This window comes from Stenella coeruleoalba (genome assembly GCF_951394435.1).
Source record: "Stenella coeruleoalba genome assembly, chromosome: 2".
In the NCBI taxonomy this organism is placed as follows: Eukaryota; Metazoa; Chordata; class Mammalia; order Artiodactyla; family Delphinidae; genus Stenella; species Stenella coeruleoalba.
In genome coordinates, this window is record NC_137147.1 from 433,428 (window position 1) to 449,499 (window position 16,072).

The window sequence follows — 16,072 nt, forward strand, 5'->3', positions numbered from 1 at the left end:
CCGCCCGCGCTCGCTCCGCAGTGGCTGGGCTCGGGCTGGGCTGGCCCGGGCGGGGTCCTGGCGGCGGCGGGGTTGGGGGCGCCGGCTCTGCCCGCATTCCGCGGCCTGCAGCCAGCGGCATCGCAGGGCAGCGGAGGCAGAGCGCTGCGCTCGCCCGCACCCTGGCCGCCCGCGCGGCGGAGCCGGGATCTGCGACTGGACGCGACGGGCCGCCGCCGGCCAGCACCGCCCGGCCGCCAAGATGTGCGACTGCTTCCACATGATGCTGCCCACCTGGTCCGAAGCCCCCGGCAGCGGTGCGCCTCCTCCCCGCCTGCAGCCCGCTCCCCTCGGGGCGGGTGGGCTCCGCGCGGGGCGCGCGCCGGGCGGGTCCTGGGGCGCGCGTTGCGGGTGGGCTGCGGCGCCGGCCAGGGTGGGGGAGCCTCCGGGACCGGCCCGCGGTCTCGAGCGCGTTTCTGCGCCTCGGGGGCTGCTCGGGTCTGTGCCTCCCTCCTCCTGCGTCTCATCTCTTACCTGTCCCTGTCCCTTGGCCTCCCACCCCTCTCCATCCCTGCCGCTCACTTTGTTTCACTGGGTCGCTGACGCGCCTCTACCACCCTGTCACTCCTCGCCTCTCTCTCTGTAACTCACTGTCTGTCTCTCCCTCTCTGTCAACTGTACCCCTGCTGTAGCCCTCTGGGACGTGTGCTGTCCCTAGAGGCAGCCGCCTGGGGCGGGCCGCACGTGTAAGTGGGGCATGACTGCCGTGGGTCAGCAGGCGGTGGGAACCTGCCGCCAGGACTGCCCTCTGATCTGCTTTTGGGGAGAGCAGTCTGGCTGGACCAGGAGTTGGGGTTGTTGGCTTTGGTCCAGGACTGCTAGGCTGGGCTGGGCTGGCTCCAGCGTGTGGCTGCTGTGTGCTGGCTCACTGGCTAGGTGGTGGCTGAGGTCTGGGGCTTGGTGAGGGGCCTGAGTGGGGTCAGAGCTCAGGCCACAGGGTCCCCCAGTTCTGAGCAAGGGTAGGTGGGGGTTGCCCATGGGGCAGGACCCCTCCCTCTGCACCTCTGGCCGCAGAATGAGAACCAGGTGCTCTGTCTGTCATCTGTCTGTCCCTGCACTGGGCCTGGCTCCAGGGTCTGGGTGTCTCAGCATCGTGGAGGGCAGGGTGGGGTGGGGCAGGGACAGTCTTTCCAGCCCAGGGTCAGTAATGCCGCAGCCTGGCCACACCCAGGACACCTGGCCAGCTGCCAGCAAGGGGGGCTGGGGCCACACTGCATTAGCACAGGTGGAACCCCACTCCCTGGGGAAAGCGGAGATCGATGACGATGGCACTGCTGATGCAGGGGGGGTGGGGCTCCCCTTCAGCTGCAGCAGGAGCCCCCATGGTCCCTCCTGTTGCCCATTAATCTGGTTAGCACTGAAGCCCATCTGACCTCCTGTTTCGGCCTCCCTTGCCCAGGTGGGAACCCAAGGCACCCCGATTCTCCCTGGACAGCCAACGGGAGAATCATGGGTCCCTAGCCCCCTCTTCCTGACTGTGGCGGGCCTGGCCCACATCCCTGGGAATCTGCCGCGTCACAGGGAGAGGAGCGGGGCCCAAAGGACTTGGGGCCGTTGCTCTGCCTCGCATCCCACAATGGCCTTCTCCTCACTTACTGGCCGCCTGGAGACTCCCAAGCTGCAGGGTCTCGGGCCATCTTATCCACCCTCCTGCCTTGCAGAGGCCTGTGCTGGGAGCACCTCCCCAGCTGAGGCCCTCATTCTTACTCTGACATGTGGTTCTCTGGCCTCTGGGGCAGTTCCTCCTTGTGTCCAGCCTGCAAAACCATCCCCTCTTAGGGAACAAGGTCAGTGGCTTTCATGGGCGTTGGCAGGAGACCTGGCCCTGGGGGGTTGTGTCCAGCATGCAGATTCCCAGGCTTCCCCATCCTTCTGAGGGGGCCAGGGAACATGCATTCCTAATACAGAGCCATGGGGATTCAGTCCAGGCATTTTCCAGCTGCAGTTCCCTCCTAGCAGGCCAGAGATGGGCAGGCCCTCCCCGTCCCTCCCCGCCCCTCGTGTTTCTGCCCAGCCCACACCTGCCCTCCTGGACCAGTCCCTCCAGGTCCTCTGAAGACCCCTCCCACATCCTGTCGGTGCCCCAGACAGGGGCCCGGGGGAGGGAGCCATGTCTGGTCCAGCCTGCATTCGGAGGCTGCCCCCTGGTGGCTGTGCTGGGAACACACCAGCCCAGGACCCGCCTAGCCTCCCTGTGCCTGGCCAGTCTGAGTAGCACCCGCGCACCCCCACCCCACTACTGCCTTCCCAGGCGACCTCCACCTGGAATGGGCCCCCCTTTCCTATCCCAGGGGCAGCTGGTTCCTTCCCGAGGCAGAGCTGGGTCTTAGGCAGCTAGACTACTGATAGGGAGCCCCCAACTCCCAGGCTGGGCCTCTGCGCTGCACCTTCAATCCCCTGGCTTGGCCTAAGGCCCCTCCCACACCCACCCTGAGAAGCCCCCACAAGGGTCAGAGAGCCCCAGGAGCAGATGACACCATGAGGCGTATCTGGGTGGTCTCTCCCTGGCAGGGGGCCACGGCAACACTGGGGCCTTTCCCGAAAGCAGTGCAACGTCGGCATCCCCTGTGGTGGCCTCACCCTTCTGAGCAGGGCCGGTGGCCTCCGCACAGGCCTGGACTCTGGGCTACGGCTGGATCTCGAATCTATGAACAGGAGCGACCATGGCTGCTCACGGCCCAGGCGGGGCAGAGAGGTAGAGCCGTGTAGCCAGGGAGGCCAAGGGGTGGCTCCAGTGAGCAGTCCAAACTGGTGGCTTTGCCTGGGTTGTCCACACTGGCAGAGGGCTGTGTCCCCATTTTGCAGACAGGGACACTGAGTTTCAGAGCAGTGAGGCAGAGCCCCGAACCAAAGTGGAGCCTCTCTGACCTCCACAGGGGTCAGAGCAGCCATGCCACACGCTCTGATGCTGCCCTGCCCCACCAGGCAGGGGGCCCACAAGGCCGGGCACAGAGAAGAGGCCTCAGAGGCCATCCTGGGCAGGAGCACCGACCCTCCTGACACTTTAATGAGGACGATTCTGAAAGCCACCGCTGGTGATAGCATACGGGTTCCTGACAGCACCCCCACTTCTTCTCTTTGTGGAGAAACACTCTGGATAGCCTAGATCCAGCCTCAGGAAGCAGGGTGGGGCCCAGGAGTGGATAGGAGGGTCCAGTGCCCCAAACCACCTGCCTCCCACTGTGCGCCCACTCCACCTGGGACTGATCATGGCCTTGCCCTTGTGAAGGCCATGGCCTTCTCTCCCTCTGGCCAGTCTTCCATGCTGGGCCCAGCCAGGAGCTGCCTCTTCCAGGAAGCCCCCTGGATTGCTCTCCTTCAGACTCCAACCCTCTCTCTATCTTCTCTTGTGACTGCCTTTGCTGAAAGGCTGTGTTTCAGGTTCAGACTGGGGCTGCTTTGCCTGGGGGTGGGGAAGTGGAGGTCCCAGCGAGGAGAACCCCAGGGAGGTGGAGTGGGGCATGGGCCATCTGGGGGCCCCCGCCACCCATTTCAGGGGTGAAAAGCCCAGATTTCCCCAGCTTGGCCCTCTGCCTGGACAGGGGCAGGAGGAGGCAGACCCTACGCCTAGGGCTAATGCGAAGCGGGGTTGCCTGTCCACCCACCCGTCCATCTGTGCATCCCAGGGGCTCTGGGCCTTAGATGTTCACACATTGGGGAGCAGGGATTCAACAGTGTTCATTCACCAAAGGTGAGACAGGTGGGGCTTCTGCCATCAGTGCCACCTCGGTGCACAGGGAAGTCAGGGAGGGCTTCCAGGAGGAAGGGCTGCCTGATGCGGCATCGTGTGCAAGAGGCCTGGAGAGAATGTTGACTGGGGAGCAGCACGTAGCTTAACAGGGTGGGTCTGGGGATGGGGGTGGGGTTAAGGGTGGAGAGGTGTAGGGACCGTGCTGTTAGGCGGGAGGGCTATGTTCCAAGGGCACCGGGGAGCCTCAGAGGGTTTCAGGGCAGGTCCCATGGGAAGGGATAAGGCCCAGCAGGGCGGAGGAGGGGCATCGAGGAGCTGAGGCTGAGGGTGGGGAGGGTGGACGGGGAGCCTCAGCTGCACACACGCGAGAGCTGGCCACGCTCCCCTGAGCCCCTCCCCATTCTAAGCGCAGCTGCCCCTCCTGGCCGGGTCCGGGCACACCGGGCGCCTTCAGGGGCACCTCCAGGCCCTGCCTGCCCGCCTGGCCTCTTCCTCAGGTTTCCCTTTTTCTTTCTTTGGAGGCACAGGCGGCTGGGCGCTAAAGGTCCACCTCGCTGGGATAAATATTTAATAGTCAGAAGCACTTTCTAAAATGGAAAGATGGAGCTGGGCCCAGGAGGCCTGAGGGGCCCGGGCAGGGTGGGAGGTGGCGTCCCACCGTGCCCACTGCTCACCTGGTTCCTGCCCTGCGGGGAGCCGGAGGACCCAGTGTGTGTACCCGAGGGTGAGGGGCGGCGTTGGGCCCCTCCCCAGAGAGCTTGGCCGTAGACACTCGCCGGCGCGTCGCGCCCAGGGCTGCTGCTGGAGCGGTAGGCGGAGCTGTGGCTCCCAGCCGCCAGCAGAGGCGGGCTTTCCACCTTCTTAGCTGGTTGAACTGCCAGGAGTCCCGGGAAGGTCCAAGATGGGCTCCTGCCCGGACACAGCACCGGATGTGGGTGTCCATTGCCGAGAGGATGGCCGAGGCTCAGAAAGGAGCGGGCCAGGAAACCTGGGGTGGGATCCTTATTTGGGCCTCCCTGTCACAACAGTGCGGTGACAGGCTCGCTCAGCCCCGTTGTCCACTGGAGGGTCCACCCAGGTGCCGGTGTCTGCGTGGGCTGGAGGCCCCGGAGGTGAGGCCCCGCTGGGCCAGGTCAAGGCTACTTTGTTTGGGGCTCAAGCCTCCGGCTGGCTGCCCACCCCAGGGTGGGGGTCAGACCGTGGGCTGCCCATACTGGGCTCTGGGGGCCCCGCCCCTCCTACTCCTCCCCCGACCCTGGCTGGTGCCCTTGTTTCCCAAGAGCTGCCAGTGCTGCCAGACCCTTCCAGGCGGGAAGAGGGTGGCCTCCCACCCGGCACCTGAATGCAGGACCCCTCCAGGCGGCTCCTCCCGCACCCCCGCCCCGGCAGGCCTTGCTCCTGGGTGGCAGCACCTGCGGGCTCCTCCGTGACACATGCCCTGAGAATGCCACGCTTGCCCCGACCTCCTCGCCGGCGGATTCACCATCAGCCGCCCCTGGCCCCGCCCCGCCCTTTCCCACAGTGACTCCAAGGGCCTGGAGTCCCGGCGGCTCTGAGCTGCGGCTGCCGGTGCAGCGGGGGTCGGCGGACACGTGCTGGGCAGCCCGCACCCAGGCCAGGAGCAGCGGGGGTCAGCGGACACGTGCTGGGCAGCCCGCACCCAGGCCAGGAGGCGTGGCAGCGCGGCAGCTGCCCCGGCCAGCGTCCCTCCAGCTGGCCCAGCACCTGCCTGGAGCCAGGGGCCCGGCAGGTGGGGTCCCCGGGAGCCAAGGTGGGTGGACAGGGCCTCCTCACCCAGAGCCCTTATCCGCTGGGGAGCCAGGTACACCCTGCGGGACTGACACCAGCCCAGGGGCGGGGTGAGGAGTGGCCCCCTGACTCTCGCCGCTACCGGGCCACAGTGGTCCTGACCCAGAGCCCCGTGCCAGCAGCTGACTCCTTCCCTCCCCAGCCACTTCCCATCGCCCTGGAGCTGCCCCCGCACAGCACGGCAAGGGCTGCTGGCGCTGGCCTCCTGAGGGAGCGAGTCCAGGGTCTGAGCCGGGCGGGTGGATGCTGGAGTCTGGAGAGGGCTTGTGGGGGGCGGGGTCAGAGCATAGGGTGTCGGGGAGAGTGTGGCCGAGGCCTCCTCCAGCCAGTGGGTGGGGGTGCCTGGCCGCAGGAGACGGGAGCCCGGCAGAGGCTGTCACAATGGTCCAGGGCCCGGCGGGTGGCCGCAGGGGAGGTGGTAGAGGGTTCAGGAGGATGGCGGACGGCTTCATTGTGATGGAGCGCCCAGGCTCAGAGGGGACGAGGCGGGGTGGGGTGACCCTGCTCCGTGCCAGCGTCTACCCCCGCCTCCCAGCTGAGTCAGCAGGCCCGGCCCTGCCCGGGGGCGGGGCGTTTGGGGGTGTCGGTAACAGTCTGGTGGGGTGTCGAGCAGTAAACAAAGAATTCCCAGGTGAGAACTGTGTGGGCCGGTGGGGTAGGTGAGGCCACTGGCCAGCAGGCCTGGCCGGTTTCCTGTCTCAGTGTGACTAGAGTCTTTTACGACCGTTAGGTTTTCACGGGGGACAGGCCGGGGGGGCCCTGGGTGCTTTTCCTCCTTCAGGCCTCTCACCCAGTGTTCCCAGCAGTGCCGGGAACTGGCCTCGAGCTGGTGGAGCCCTCCGCCTACCCGGGAGCCCTCCGAGCGGCCGGGGGCCTTCCCCTGCTGTCACCCCACCTCAGGTCGCTCCGGGCTTCCCCTGTCCTGGTGGGGCCCGGCCTCCCAGCAGCTGCTTCCGGTGCCTGTTGCCCTCAGCAAGGAGCCCTCAGCTCTGCGGCCACCGTTGCAGGCCTGGTGTGTCTGGTGGGGGTGTAGGTGCAGGTTCGGGCTGACCCATCGCCACCCTTGAACCCCAGCCTGGGCCCCTCAGCTGTGCCAGCCTGCTCCGACCTGCTTGTGGGATGCAGGTGCCCGCAGCCAGCTGGGCCCCACCCCACGGGGCTGAGAAGCGCAGGGCAGGGCAGCCCCCGGACCAGCAGCAGATCTGCAGATAGGCCTGCCGGGCCTGCCTGGGCTCCTGGAGCTGGGAGGGGCCTTGGAGCCAGAATCCGCGTTCTCCCGCCCCCCTCAGGGGTCCCCCAGGGCAGGAGCTGGGAGTCCTGGGGGCAGAAGGGTGAGGTGACAGGAGGGGGCAGGCCCGGCAGGTGGGGTCTGGGGAGCGGGGGAGTTGGGCGACGACTGGGGAGGGGGTGGTTAAAACTGCTGGTTCCGGGGACCCACCCTCCAAGGGCATGGGCAGGGGGGCAGTGGCCAAGGCCACCTTCCCCAAGGCCACTGGCCCAGGCCGTGGGTGGGCTTGGTCTGGCCCTGCTCTGGCCTTTGTGGCCTTGGCTGTGGAAGGGGCTGGCTGTGCCCTGGGCAGTGGTCTCAGCAGAGCCTGGGGGGCCGTGCAGCACTGAGGTTCCAGAGGCAGCAGTAGCCTGTGCCCATCCTGGCTCCCTCCTGGAAGGGCCTCCGTCCCCGCCTTGGGCTATGCCTCCACACCCCTCCCCTGTACCCCCAGCCCGACAGCCCTCAGCCTCTGTCCCAGGCTCGTGCACAGCCTGCCGAACGGTCCTGTGTGACATCTGAGTCTGTCCACACAGCAGGACTAGACTGGACCGGGGCGGTGTAGTGACTCACACACCCCAAGCTGGGCGGTGTCTCCTCCCCCAGTCCGGGGGCGCTCTGGGGGAGGGGCGGGGGCCTGGCCCAGCTGTGGGGGCCTGTAAGGGGACCCGCCCAGTCCCTCTGGTAGGGCGAAGGGGGCTTGGCAGGGGGCTTGGCGGGCTCTTGGCACAGCAGAGAAGGGGCCTGTGGGCGGGGCGGTGGAGGGAGGGGCTGTGGAGGCGAGGAGTGGGGAGGACGGCCAGAGGGAGCTGCAAACCTGGGACCTTCACCTCTGGGCAAGTTGGGAGGACGTCGGGCTCGGTAAGTGGCTGCGCTGTCTTCTGTGCCCACCCTGCGCCCCCTGTCCCCTGCCTTCCTGGGTTTAGCCCTGGGGCACCTGATCACCTCACCACCCAGCAGGTGGAGGGTGGGGGCACAGGGGTGGGGGGTGGCAGAGCCAGGCCGGGCATCTCCCTGACTCTGCCCTGCTTCAGCTCCAGCCGATGTTGGAGGGTGCCCAAGGGCACCAGCATGGCCATTTCAGTCCCAGGACAGGCAGATCCCCAAGGCTGGGCCGTGTGGCCTGCAGGGGGTCCTCAGAAGATGGCCGTTTGGTGCACTGGGAGCCCTGGGGGGTGGCGGGAGGGTGCTTCAGACACGCTTACCTGCAGGTGCCAGGTGGGCGGGGGGGGTGTCCGTGGTGGTGGGCTGCCCTGTCACAGGGTCACACCATGCTGGGCATCTAGGTGCTGGCCTTTCAGCCCAGAGAGAAGGAGACTCGGGCCCGCTGGTCCTGTTGGGGTGGACAGGAGGTGGGGATGCTCCTTTCGGCTGCCGGGCCCAGGCAGGTGGTGGACTGGTGGGCCTGCTTCCGGTCTCGGTGTCTCCAGGTGCAGGAGGAGAAGCGCCGGGCCCACCTGCTGCCCCTCCCAGCCCTCGAGACCCCGCTGCGCCCTCAGGCTGGGCGGGACTCACCTTCCCTTTCTCTGCCCACCTGTGCCCAGCACTAGCGTTCACCTAGTGGGGGCCAGGCTCTGAACGTTTGTGAGACTGCTCTAGGGACCAGGGACCAGGCAGCGGCCAGAGATGATGACAGGGTGGCCAAGCAGAGGAAACTGCATGTGGAAAGGACAGAGGTCGGGGCAGAGCCTGCTCTGGAGCTCAGCTCCGGAGGTCTGGGGCCCAGGCAGCAGCGGTGCAGACTGGGGAGGCTGCCGATGTTGGCGGGCCAGGAGGACTGACAGGCCGGAGAGGGCGATGGGAAAACTGGTTGCTGCTGCGGCTGCAGTGGCAGTGGCCGCGGGGCGGGCGAGGAGTGCTGGCCCCCAGGCCCGGGCAGGCCGAGGCTGGTTCCTGGGCCCTCCCGAAGCCTTGGAGGCAGAGCAGGAGGCTGGGATGCCCCCCTGTGCAGCAGGCTCATCTTGGGAAATGCTGGGGAGGCGGGGCGGGCCCTCGGCTGCCCGTGGGTGTTGCTTCAGAAAGTCTGACGGTCTCATGACAAGTCAGCCGAGCTCGGCACTTTCCTCGTGGGGTTCCAGGATGGGGTGAGGCCGAGCGTCCCGTGCGCCCCTGTGGGCACCAGCATCCCCCGAGGAGGGAGCCTACATCCGGGGCTCCCACTCTCTCGGCTCCCTGGGCCGGCCGGGGGCCTCAGCTGAGGCTGTGCACGTTCACACACACACCCAGCACAAGCACGAACACCCCGTGAGCAGACGCCCTCGTGCTCATAAACACACACGCGCACGCGCACCCAAGGCTGGACACTCAGGCCACTATCTAGGGCCCTCCTTTGCTCGCAGCTCTCCTCCCCACCGCTCTCACAGTCCCCCAGCCCCACCGCTGCCCTCGTGACACACCAACTTGCGCCCACGCCCGGCCCCACTTGGAGGCTGGAGCTGGGCCCTGGCAGCGGCCAGTTTGGATGCAAACTTGGGTTCTGTTTAAGCAAAACTGCCACACCCACGAGTGGCCCTGCTCTGGGCCCCCTAAGAAGCCCCAGTTGGCTGGGGGCTGGCGGGAGAGGCCCCAACTCAGTCCGGGGCCCAAAGGGCAAGGTGAGTATGGGGAAGTCATCCAGGCAAATGCCCCCTTTCTGCACCCCCTCCACCAGGTCCCCCTCAGCCGGCATCGCACATCTCGGCTCTGCCCCCTCCATAGACTCACTTCCTGGAGGTCCCACCCCAGAATATTACAATTCCCGGGAGCGAAGCTTTTCAGCTGGCCTGGTGCCAACCACGCCCCACACCCAAGGCCCCCGGTAGGTAGTGTTTGAGGCCATGGAAGAGTTAGGGTGAGGGGCTGGATGGACACGTAGCCCAACCAGGGTGCTGGGGCCACAGCAGGGCCTTGAGCCTCGAGGACGGGGGGAAGGGCATTTGGCGACGTACCAGGCGCCAGCATGTCACCTCCACATCCTTCTCTGTAAAGTGGGGCTTTGGTGACCTTATTTTATTAGTCATTATTCGAGGCGACTGCTGGGTCTGGGCTATCTGTGGGGCCAAGGCCAGGCCAGGCAGGCTGTTAGGACACCTCCCTTGCACTCAGGGGGTGGGGCCCTCAGGACATGGGGACTGTCAGGACAGTGCTCTGGGGGGTGCTTGAGTGCCTCCTTTTCCCTCCCCAGGGGCACGTCTGAGGCTGGCAGGGCTGCTGGCGGCCTTGCCCTGTGGCAGGCAGGATTTCCTCCTTCCTGTTTGTGCATCTCGGCCAGGCTCCAGCCAGCCTGGGGCTCTGTCCTAAGGGTGCAGAGGGACCCGCCGAGCATCTTCCCAGCGGTCTGACCTTGGGCGAGGCCTGTCCCCGCCTCCCCGAGCCCCGCTTTCTGTTCCTACCTCGGGTGTAGGGCTCTTGCACCCAAGCGGGTGGCTGGGAGGGCAGGACTGGGCCGGGTGGGGGCCCAGAGGCAGGCGCGGTGGTCCAGCTGGAGCAGGGCTGGCTGAGCCTCCCCCGTCCCCAGGTTCCCGGCTGTTAACACCTTTCCTCACCCCTGCCCTGGAGCGGATCTGGGGGTACGGCTTCTCAGGGCCCGGGTGTCCCCGCCCGAATTCGGGACCTTCCACCGCACCGCCCCCGACACACAGCGCCCAGCCCAAGGCCCCGCTGGCTGGCGCGACCGCACAGCCGCTCGGGGTCCCATCCTCCAGCAGCCGCGGTCCAGAGCCTTCCCAGGTCTGGGCGGACCGCCGCCCTCGCCCCCAGGGACACACCTGCCTGCCCCGCGCGGAGGGCAGTCCGGGCCTTGCCTTGCGGTGACTCAGAAAAAGCTGTGGGGCTCAGGGGAGGCCGGGCTGCCTTTCTGGGCGCGTCCGCGCAGCTCCGCAGACCTCCCCGCCGCTCTGCCGGCTGCCCCAGCCCCGAGCCCAGGCCGGTGGGGACCCTCCGACACCCCCAGCCGGTCACAGGGCGAGAGAGGCAGCCCCGCAATGACCGGTCCCGGGATGGCCGGGGTGGGAGCGCGGCCACCCTGGACTCCGCCCGCCGCGTCTAGTCCCCGCGCAGCCCCGCGGGCTGAGCCCCCTCGGGCCAGTGGCTTCCCCTCCCCCAGCCTCAGATTCCTCGTTGCTCACCCACAGCGCGCCCACTTTGCGGCTGGGGGTGAGGGTCTCGGCAGAACTGGAAGGGGAACTGCGGCCGGAGAGAGTGGGGTCAGCTGCCGTTGCCCTTGGCTTCCGCGCAGGGCAGCGGGCTCGGTGGGGGACAGGCTTTGATCGCCACTGCTCCCGGGGGCGGGGCCTGAATCAGCCTGGGACTCGCTCCCCCCTCCCCGCCGCGCTCCCCCCCCCCCCCCGCCCCTCCGCCTCCTCCACAACCTCCTCTCCGCCCACCTCCCACTCCCTGCGGTCCCTCTGGGCTTCTGGGTGGGCAGAGTAGCCCTCTGACATCCATGGGGAAATCAGGGCTCAGAGAAGGGACAGGCTTGCTCAGGGTCACACAGCAAATTGGCCAGGGGGCAGCAGCCAAACCTGCACCCCGCCAGGACTGGGCTTCCCCCGTGTGTTCCACGGGGGCTGGGACGCGCCTGGTGCCCATGCCGGCTGCCCGGCCCGTGGGACAGGGATTCCCTCCCGGCTCTGAGCCCTGCTGGCTGCGGTGGCTTGGGAGTGGGCACCCGTGTCCCCTCCTCACCAGCAATGCAGTCACAGACGCAGACGGTGTGGCTGAGCCCAGGGCCAGACCTAGTGTGAGATCCTGGGCTGCTTCTCCTGGAATACTGAGGACAATTCTGGGGGCGCTGGGCCCGGAGGTGCCTGTGGACCGGTTTTAAGGAAGGGCTTTTGTTGCTGAACCATCACAGGGCTATTGCGGAGCCTGTTTCCCCTTGCGCGGTGCTCGCAGTTATTTCTCCAGGAATATGTCCAATCCCTCTACATTTTCAGATTTATTGGCATAAAGTTTATAATTTCCTCATTTCAATTTTATGTAGAATTGAAACAGTTTTTGGGAAAGGTACAAATCGTATGCGTGTAGCTGGATGCATTTTCCCAAAGTGGACACACTGGTGTAACCAGTGCCCCTTATCCTCACCAGAGGCCTCTCCCCCGCTGGCCTGCCCCCTCCCAAAGGGCTTCCAGCACCAGTGCACCTGTGAACTGCGCGTAGCGGGTTCTGCCTGAGCTCTTTATGTCTAGCTCTATTGCAGCACTAAGTTTGGGAAATTCACCCACACTGTCTGTGGACGCAGTTCATCGGACAGAGACTCCCAAGTCTTTTTCGTTCTACTGTTTTTTTTGGCGGTGCTGCACATCATGTGGGATCTTACTTCCCGACCAGGGGTCGAACCCGTGTCCCCTGCATTGGATTCTTAACCACGGTGCCACCAGGCAAGTCCCTAATTTAATAATTTTAACAATTAGTTGTTTCCTTTAAGGCTAGTGCTGTCTGTGTCCTGGTTAAGAATTGTTTCCCTATCCCCAGTGTCATTTTGGTTTATCTTCTGGAAACTGTATCGTTAAACTTTGGATCTGCAATCCACATGGAATTAATACTTCCTGGGGCTGACCTAGGGGTCGATATCAATATTATTCCCTGTGAATTTCCAGTGGACCCCACACTGCTGACTGAAAAGATCATTACTTTCCCACAGCGCTATATCTGTATGAGTCTGGTTCCGGGACCTTTGTTTTGTGCCATTGGTTTTATTAATAATTTGCATTTCCCTGACGACTAAAGAAGTTGACCATCTTTTCCGTGCTTACTGGTACATCTTCTTTTGTGAAGTGTCTGTTTAAATCTTTTGCCCACTTTTAATTGAGGTTTTTTTTATTTTTTGTCTTTTTCTATTGATTTGCAGAAATTCTTCTGGATGCAAGTTCTTTGTCGGATATATTGAATTTGCCTTTTCATTTTCTAAAGAATGTCTTTCAAGACTAGAAGTATTTAATTATGATGAAATATATTGATCAGATTTTCTTTTATGATTCACACTTTTGGATCCTGCCTAAGAAAACACTGCCTCCCCGCCAAGGTGGTGAAGAATTTCTCCTGTGTTTTCTTCTAGAAGTTTTAAGTTTTACATTTAGCTCTATGATTCATTTTGAGTTAATTTTTACATGTGCTATGTTGTAAGGGTCTAGGGTTTTTTTCCCCAAATAAATATCTACTTGTCCCAGCACCATTGCTGAAAAGACTATTATTTTTCTATTGAAATAACTTGGCTGCTTTGTCAAAAGTTAACTGATCTTACAAAGTGTGGGACCATTCTGGACTTCCTATTCGTTTTCACTGATATTTGTGGTTATACTGTACCGTCTTGATTCCGTTGAGAGTCAGAGAAAATACCTAGCTGATTTGAAATGGTCTTAATTATTTTAAATTTACTGAGACATTTAAATGAGCTAGCCTATGATCTATCTTGGTGAATGTCCCATGTGCACTTAAGACGAATGTGTGCTCTGCTCTTGTCAGGAGGGGTGATCTCCGCCGTGGCCTCATTGGTTGATGGGTGGATCAGTGTTCTTACCTATTCTGTCTTGTAAGGTTATCGATTACTGAGAGGAATGTTACAATCTCTACTGTAATTGTGGATTTGTCTTTTTTGTCCTTTCATTTTTGCTAGCTTTCACTTCAGTGCTTTTAGCCTCTGTTACTAGGTATATACAGACTTAGGTTTGTTATTATTTTTTTTTATGAATTGTGCCCTTTATTATTATGAAATGATTAGTTTTTGCACTGTATGTATTTTTTATTTCCTTTTCTTTTAACTTCTTTTTGTTTATAGTCCATTTCTCCTAGATAGCATGTAGTCAGGTCTTGCTTTTTAAATTTAATCTGATAATCTCTACCTTTTTGATTGGAATTTTAAGTCCTTTTATATTTAATGTATTGTCAAAATGGCTGGTTTAAATCCTACCATCTTGCTAATTGCTTTCTATTTTATTCCATCCATCCTTTGCTCCTCTTTCCCTGGTTCCTTGTCTTGTTTTAGAATTAATTAAATATATACACAGGTATATAATTACTTAATAGCATATATTACATATATAAATATAAATTTTGTATCTATAAATGAATATAGATGTATACGTTATATATAATTAATTATATATTAACTTTATATATTAATGTAAATTATTTATATACATTATATATATGTATAAAACAACGTGTATTTTTAGTATTGCATTTTATTTCCACTACTGACTTACTAGCTACACATCTTTTTCATCTTTTTTTAAAATAAATTTATTTATTTCATTTATTTATTTTTGGCTGCATTGGGTCTTCATTGCTGCGCACGGGCTTTCTCTAGTTGCGGTGAGCGGGGCACTCTCTTCATTGCGGTGCGTGAGCTTCTCATTGCGGTGGCTTCTCTTGTTGTGGAGCATGGGCACTAGGTGCACGGGCTTCAGTAGTTGTGGCTCACAGGTTCTAGAGTGCAAGCTCAGTAGTTGTGGCACATGGGCTTAGTTGCTCTGTGGCATGTGGGATCTTCCTGGGCCAGGGCTTGAACCCATGTCCCCTGCACTGGCAGGCGGATTCTTAACCACTGTGCCACCAGGGAAGTCCCTATTTTGCCTTTATTTTTGAAGGACAGTTTGCTAGATGTAGAATTCATGGTTAACAAAGTTTTTCTTTCAGCAATTTGAATATACTGTTCCGCTTTTTTCTAGCTTCTGTGGTGTTGACTAGTAATTGTATTGCTGTACTGGTAAATGTGATGGGCCACTTCTCTCTTGTTGCTTTCAAATTTTTCTCTTTCCCTTGAACATTTTGATGTGATTGTCCAGGTCTGGATCCCTTTGTGTTTATCCTACTGGGGTTTGTTGAGCTTCTGAGATCCATAGATTGTTTTTAGCCATTATTCTTTCAAACATTTTTTCCTGCCTCTCTCTCTCTCTCTCTCTCTCTCTCTCTCGTTTCCTTCTGAGACTTCAACTACACATATATTGGTGTTCTTAATGTCATCTCACAGATCTCTGAGGCTCTATTCATTTTCCTTCAATCCTTTTCCCCTTGTTCTTCAAATTGGTTAATTTCTATCAATCTACAAGTTTTTTGCTTTGTTTGGTCATTTTTTGTTTTTTCTGGCTGCACTGTGTGTCTTGAGGGATCTTAGTTCCCCAACCAGGGATTGAACCTGCGCCCTGGCAGTGAAAGTGCCGAGTCCTAACCACTGGACTGCCAGGGAATTCCCCTAACCTACAAGTTTTTTGCTTCCTTCCACTGGCATCTCAGCCCTCTATTGAGCCCCTCTAGGAAACTTTCAACTTCAGAGTTTCCATTTGGCTTTTTTCTTTTTTCTTAATATAATTTCTATTTCTTTATGACATTCTTTCTTCATTGGGCCATTGTCATCATATTTTTCATTAATTCTTTAAACATGGTCTCCTTCACTTTTTTGAATAAATTTATGAATGTTGCTTTGGAGTCTGTGCCGAATTCAACAGCTGTGGACATTCGAAGATTGTTTCCATTAACTGCTCTGCTCCTCAGTGTGGATCCTACCTGCTTGATTCTGTACATGTCATGTAGTTTTCTATTGAACGCTGGACATTATTATAGTAACTCTGGATCCTGACTCTCCCCGTCAGGGTGGTAGTTATTGCTTTGTTTGTGTGTTTGTTTAGTAACTTTCTGTGACTAACTCTGTGAAGCCATCTACTTTGTCTGTCCTGGCTCACTGCCATCACACCTGATCTCACACTCTCCCTGGCTCAGGGGCTGTGTGTCCTCCCCCGACCCCTGCATGTGCTCCCAGACCCAGGGTCCAGGGTTACACCACCTCTGTGGTACACAGCCTCTCCTGGGCCCCTGCCCCCAGCTCCACCCTCTGCTCTGCCCACCTGCAAGCCTCCACTGACTCCTCCTTTCCCTTTGCAGCGTCTGGCCGGCAGTTGCAGCCTGAAGAGCCAGATGCAGAAACCGCGGAGGACCAGTCCGTAAGTGAGGTCCAGGGAGGATGTGCCCCACTCGTAGCCCCCACCCCCTCCTTTCCTGGACTTGAGCAGAGCCCAAGTGGCTGAGGGTGACCTGATTCTCTCCTCCTGCCAGGTGACGGAAGGGTCTGTGGATGAGATCATTCGGCCCCGGCCCCAGGGGTCCTCGCCCGTCTACGAGTACGTGACTGAGGGCGCCGGCTTCGGACTCCCGGTAAGCCTGCTCCACAGACAGCCAGAGGCTCGGGGAAGGCTCAGGTGTGCGGCCGCAGGTGACCACGCCTCCTGCATCCCCCGTGTGGGCACCTCACGCTCGCACCTGTGCAGCCACACTGCCCTGCCACAGCGGCG

At 60.4% G+C, this 16,072-nt stretch overlaps 1 protein-coding gene across 1 annotated transcript in view; it reads left to right on the forward strand.

Annotated features, from left to right (window-relative positions):
• Nucleotides 1–241: 241 nt before the first annotated feature.
• The window catches only part of AHNAK2 (AHNAK nucleoprotein 2), a gene marked incomplete at both ends in the record, with an annotated part of 34,900 nt that continues 19,069 nt past the window's right edge, over nucleotides 242–16,072 (forward strand). The window contains 3 exons of the mRNA XM_079912768.1: nucleotides 242–296; nucleotides 15,666–15,724; nucleotides 15,837–15,935. Coding sequence (XP_079768894.1) covers nucleotides 242–296; nucleotides 15,666–15,724; nucleotides 15,837–15,935 — 213 coding nt within the window. The remainder of the gene's footprint in view (nucleotides 297–15,665; nucleotides 15,725–15,836; nucleotides 15,936–16,072) is intronic.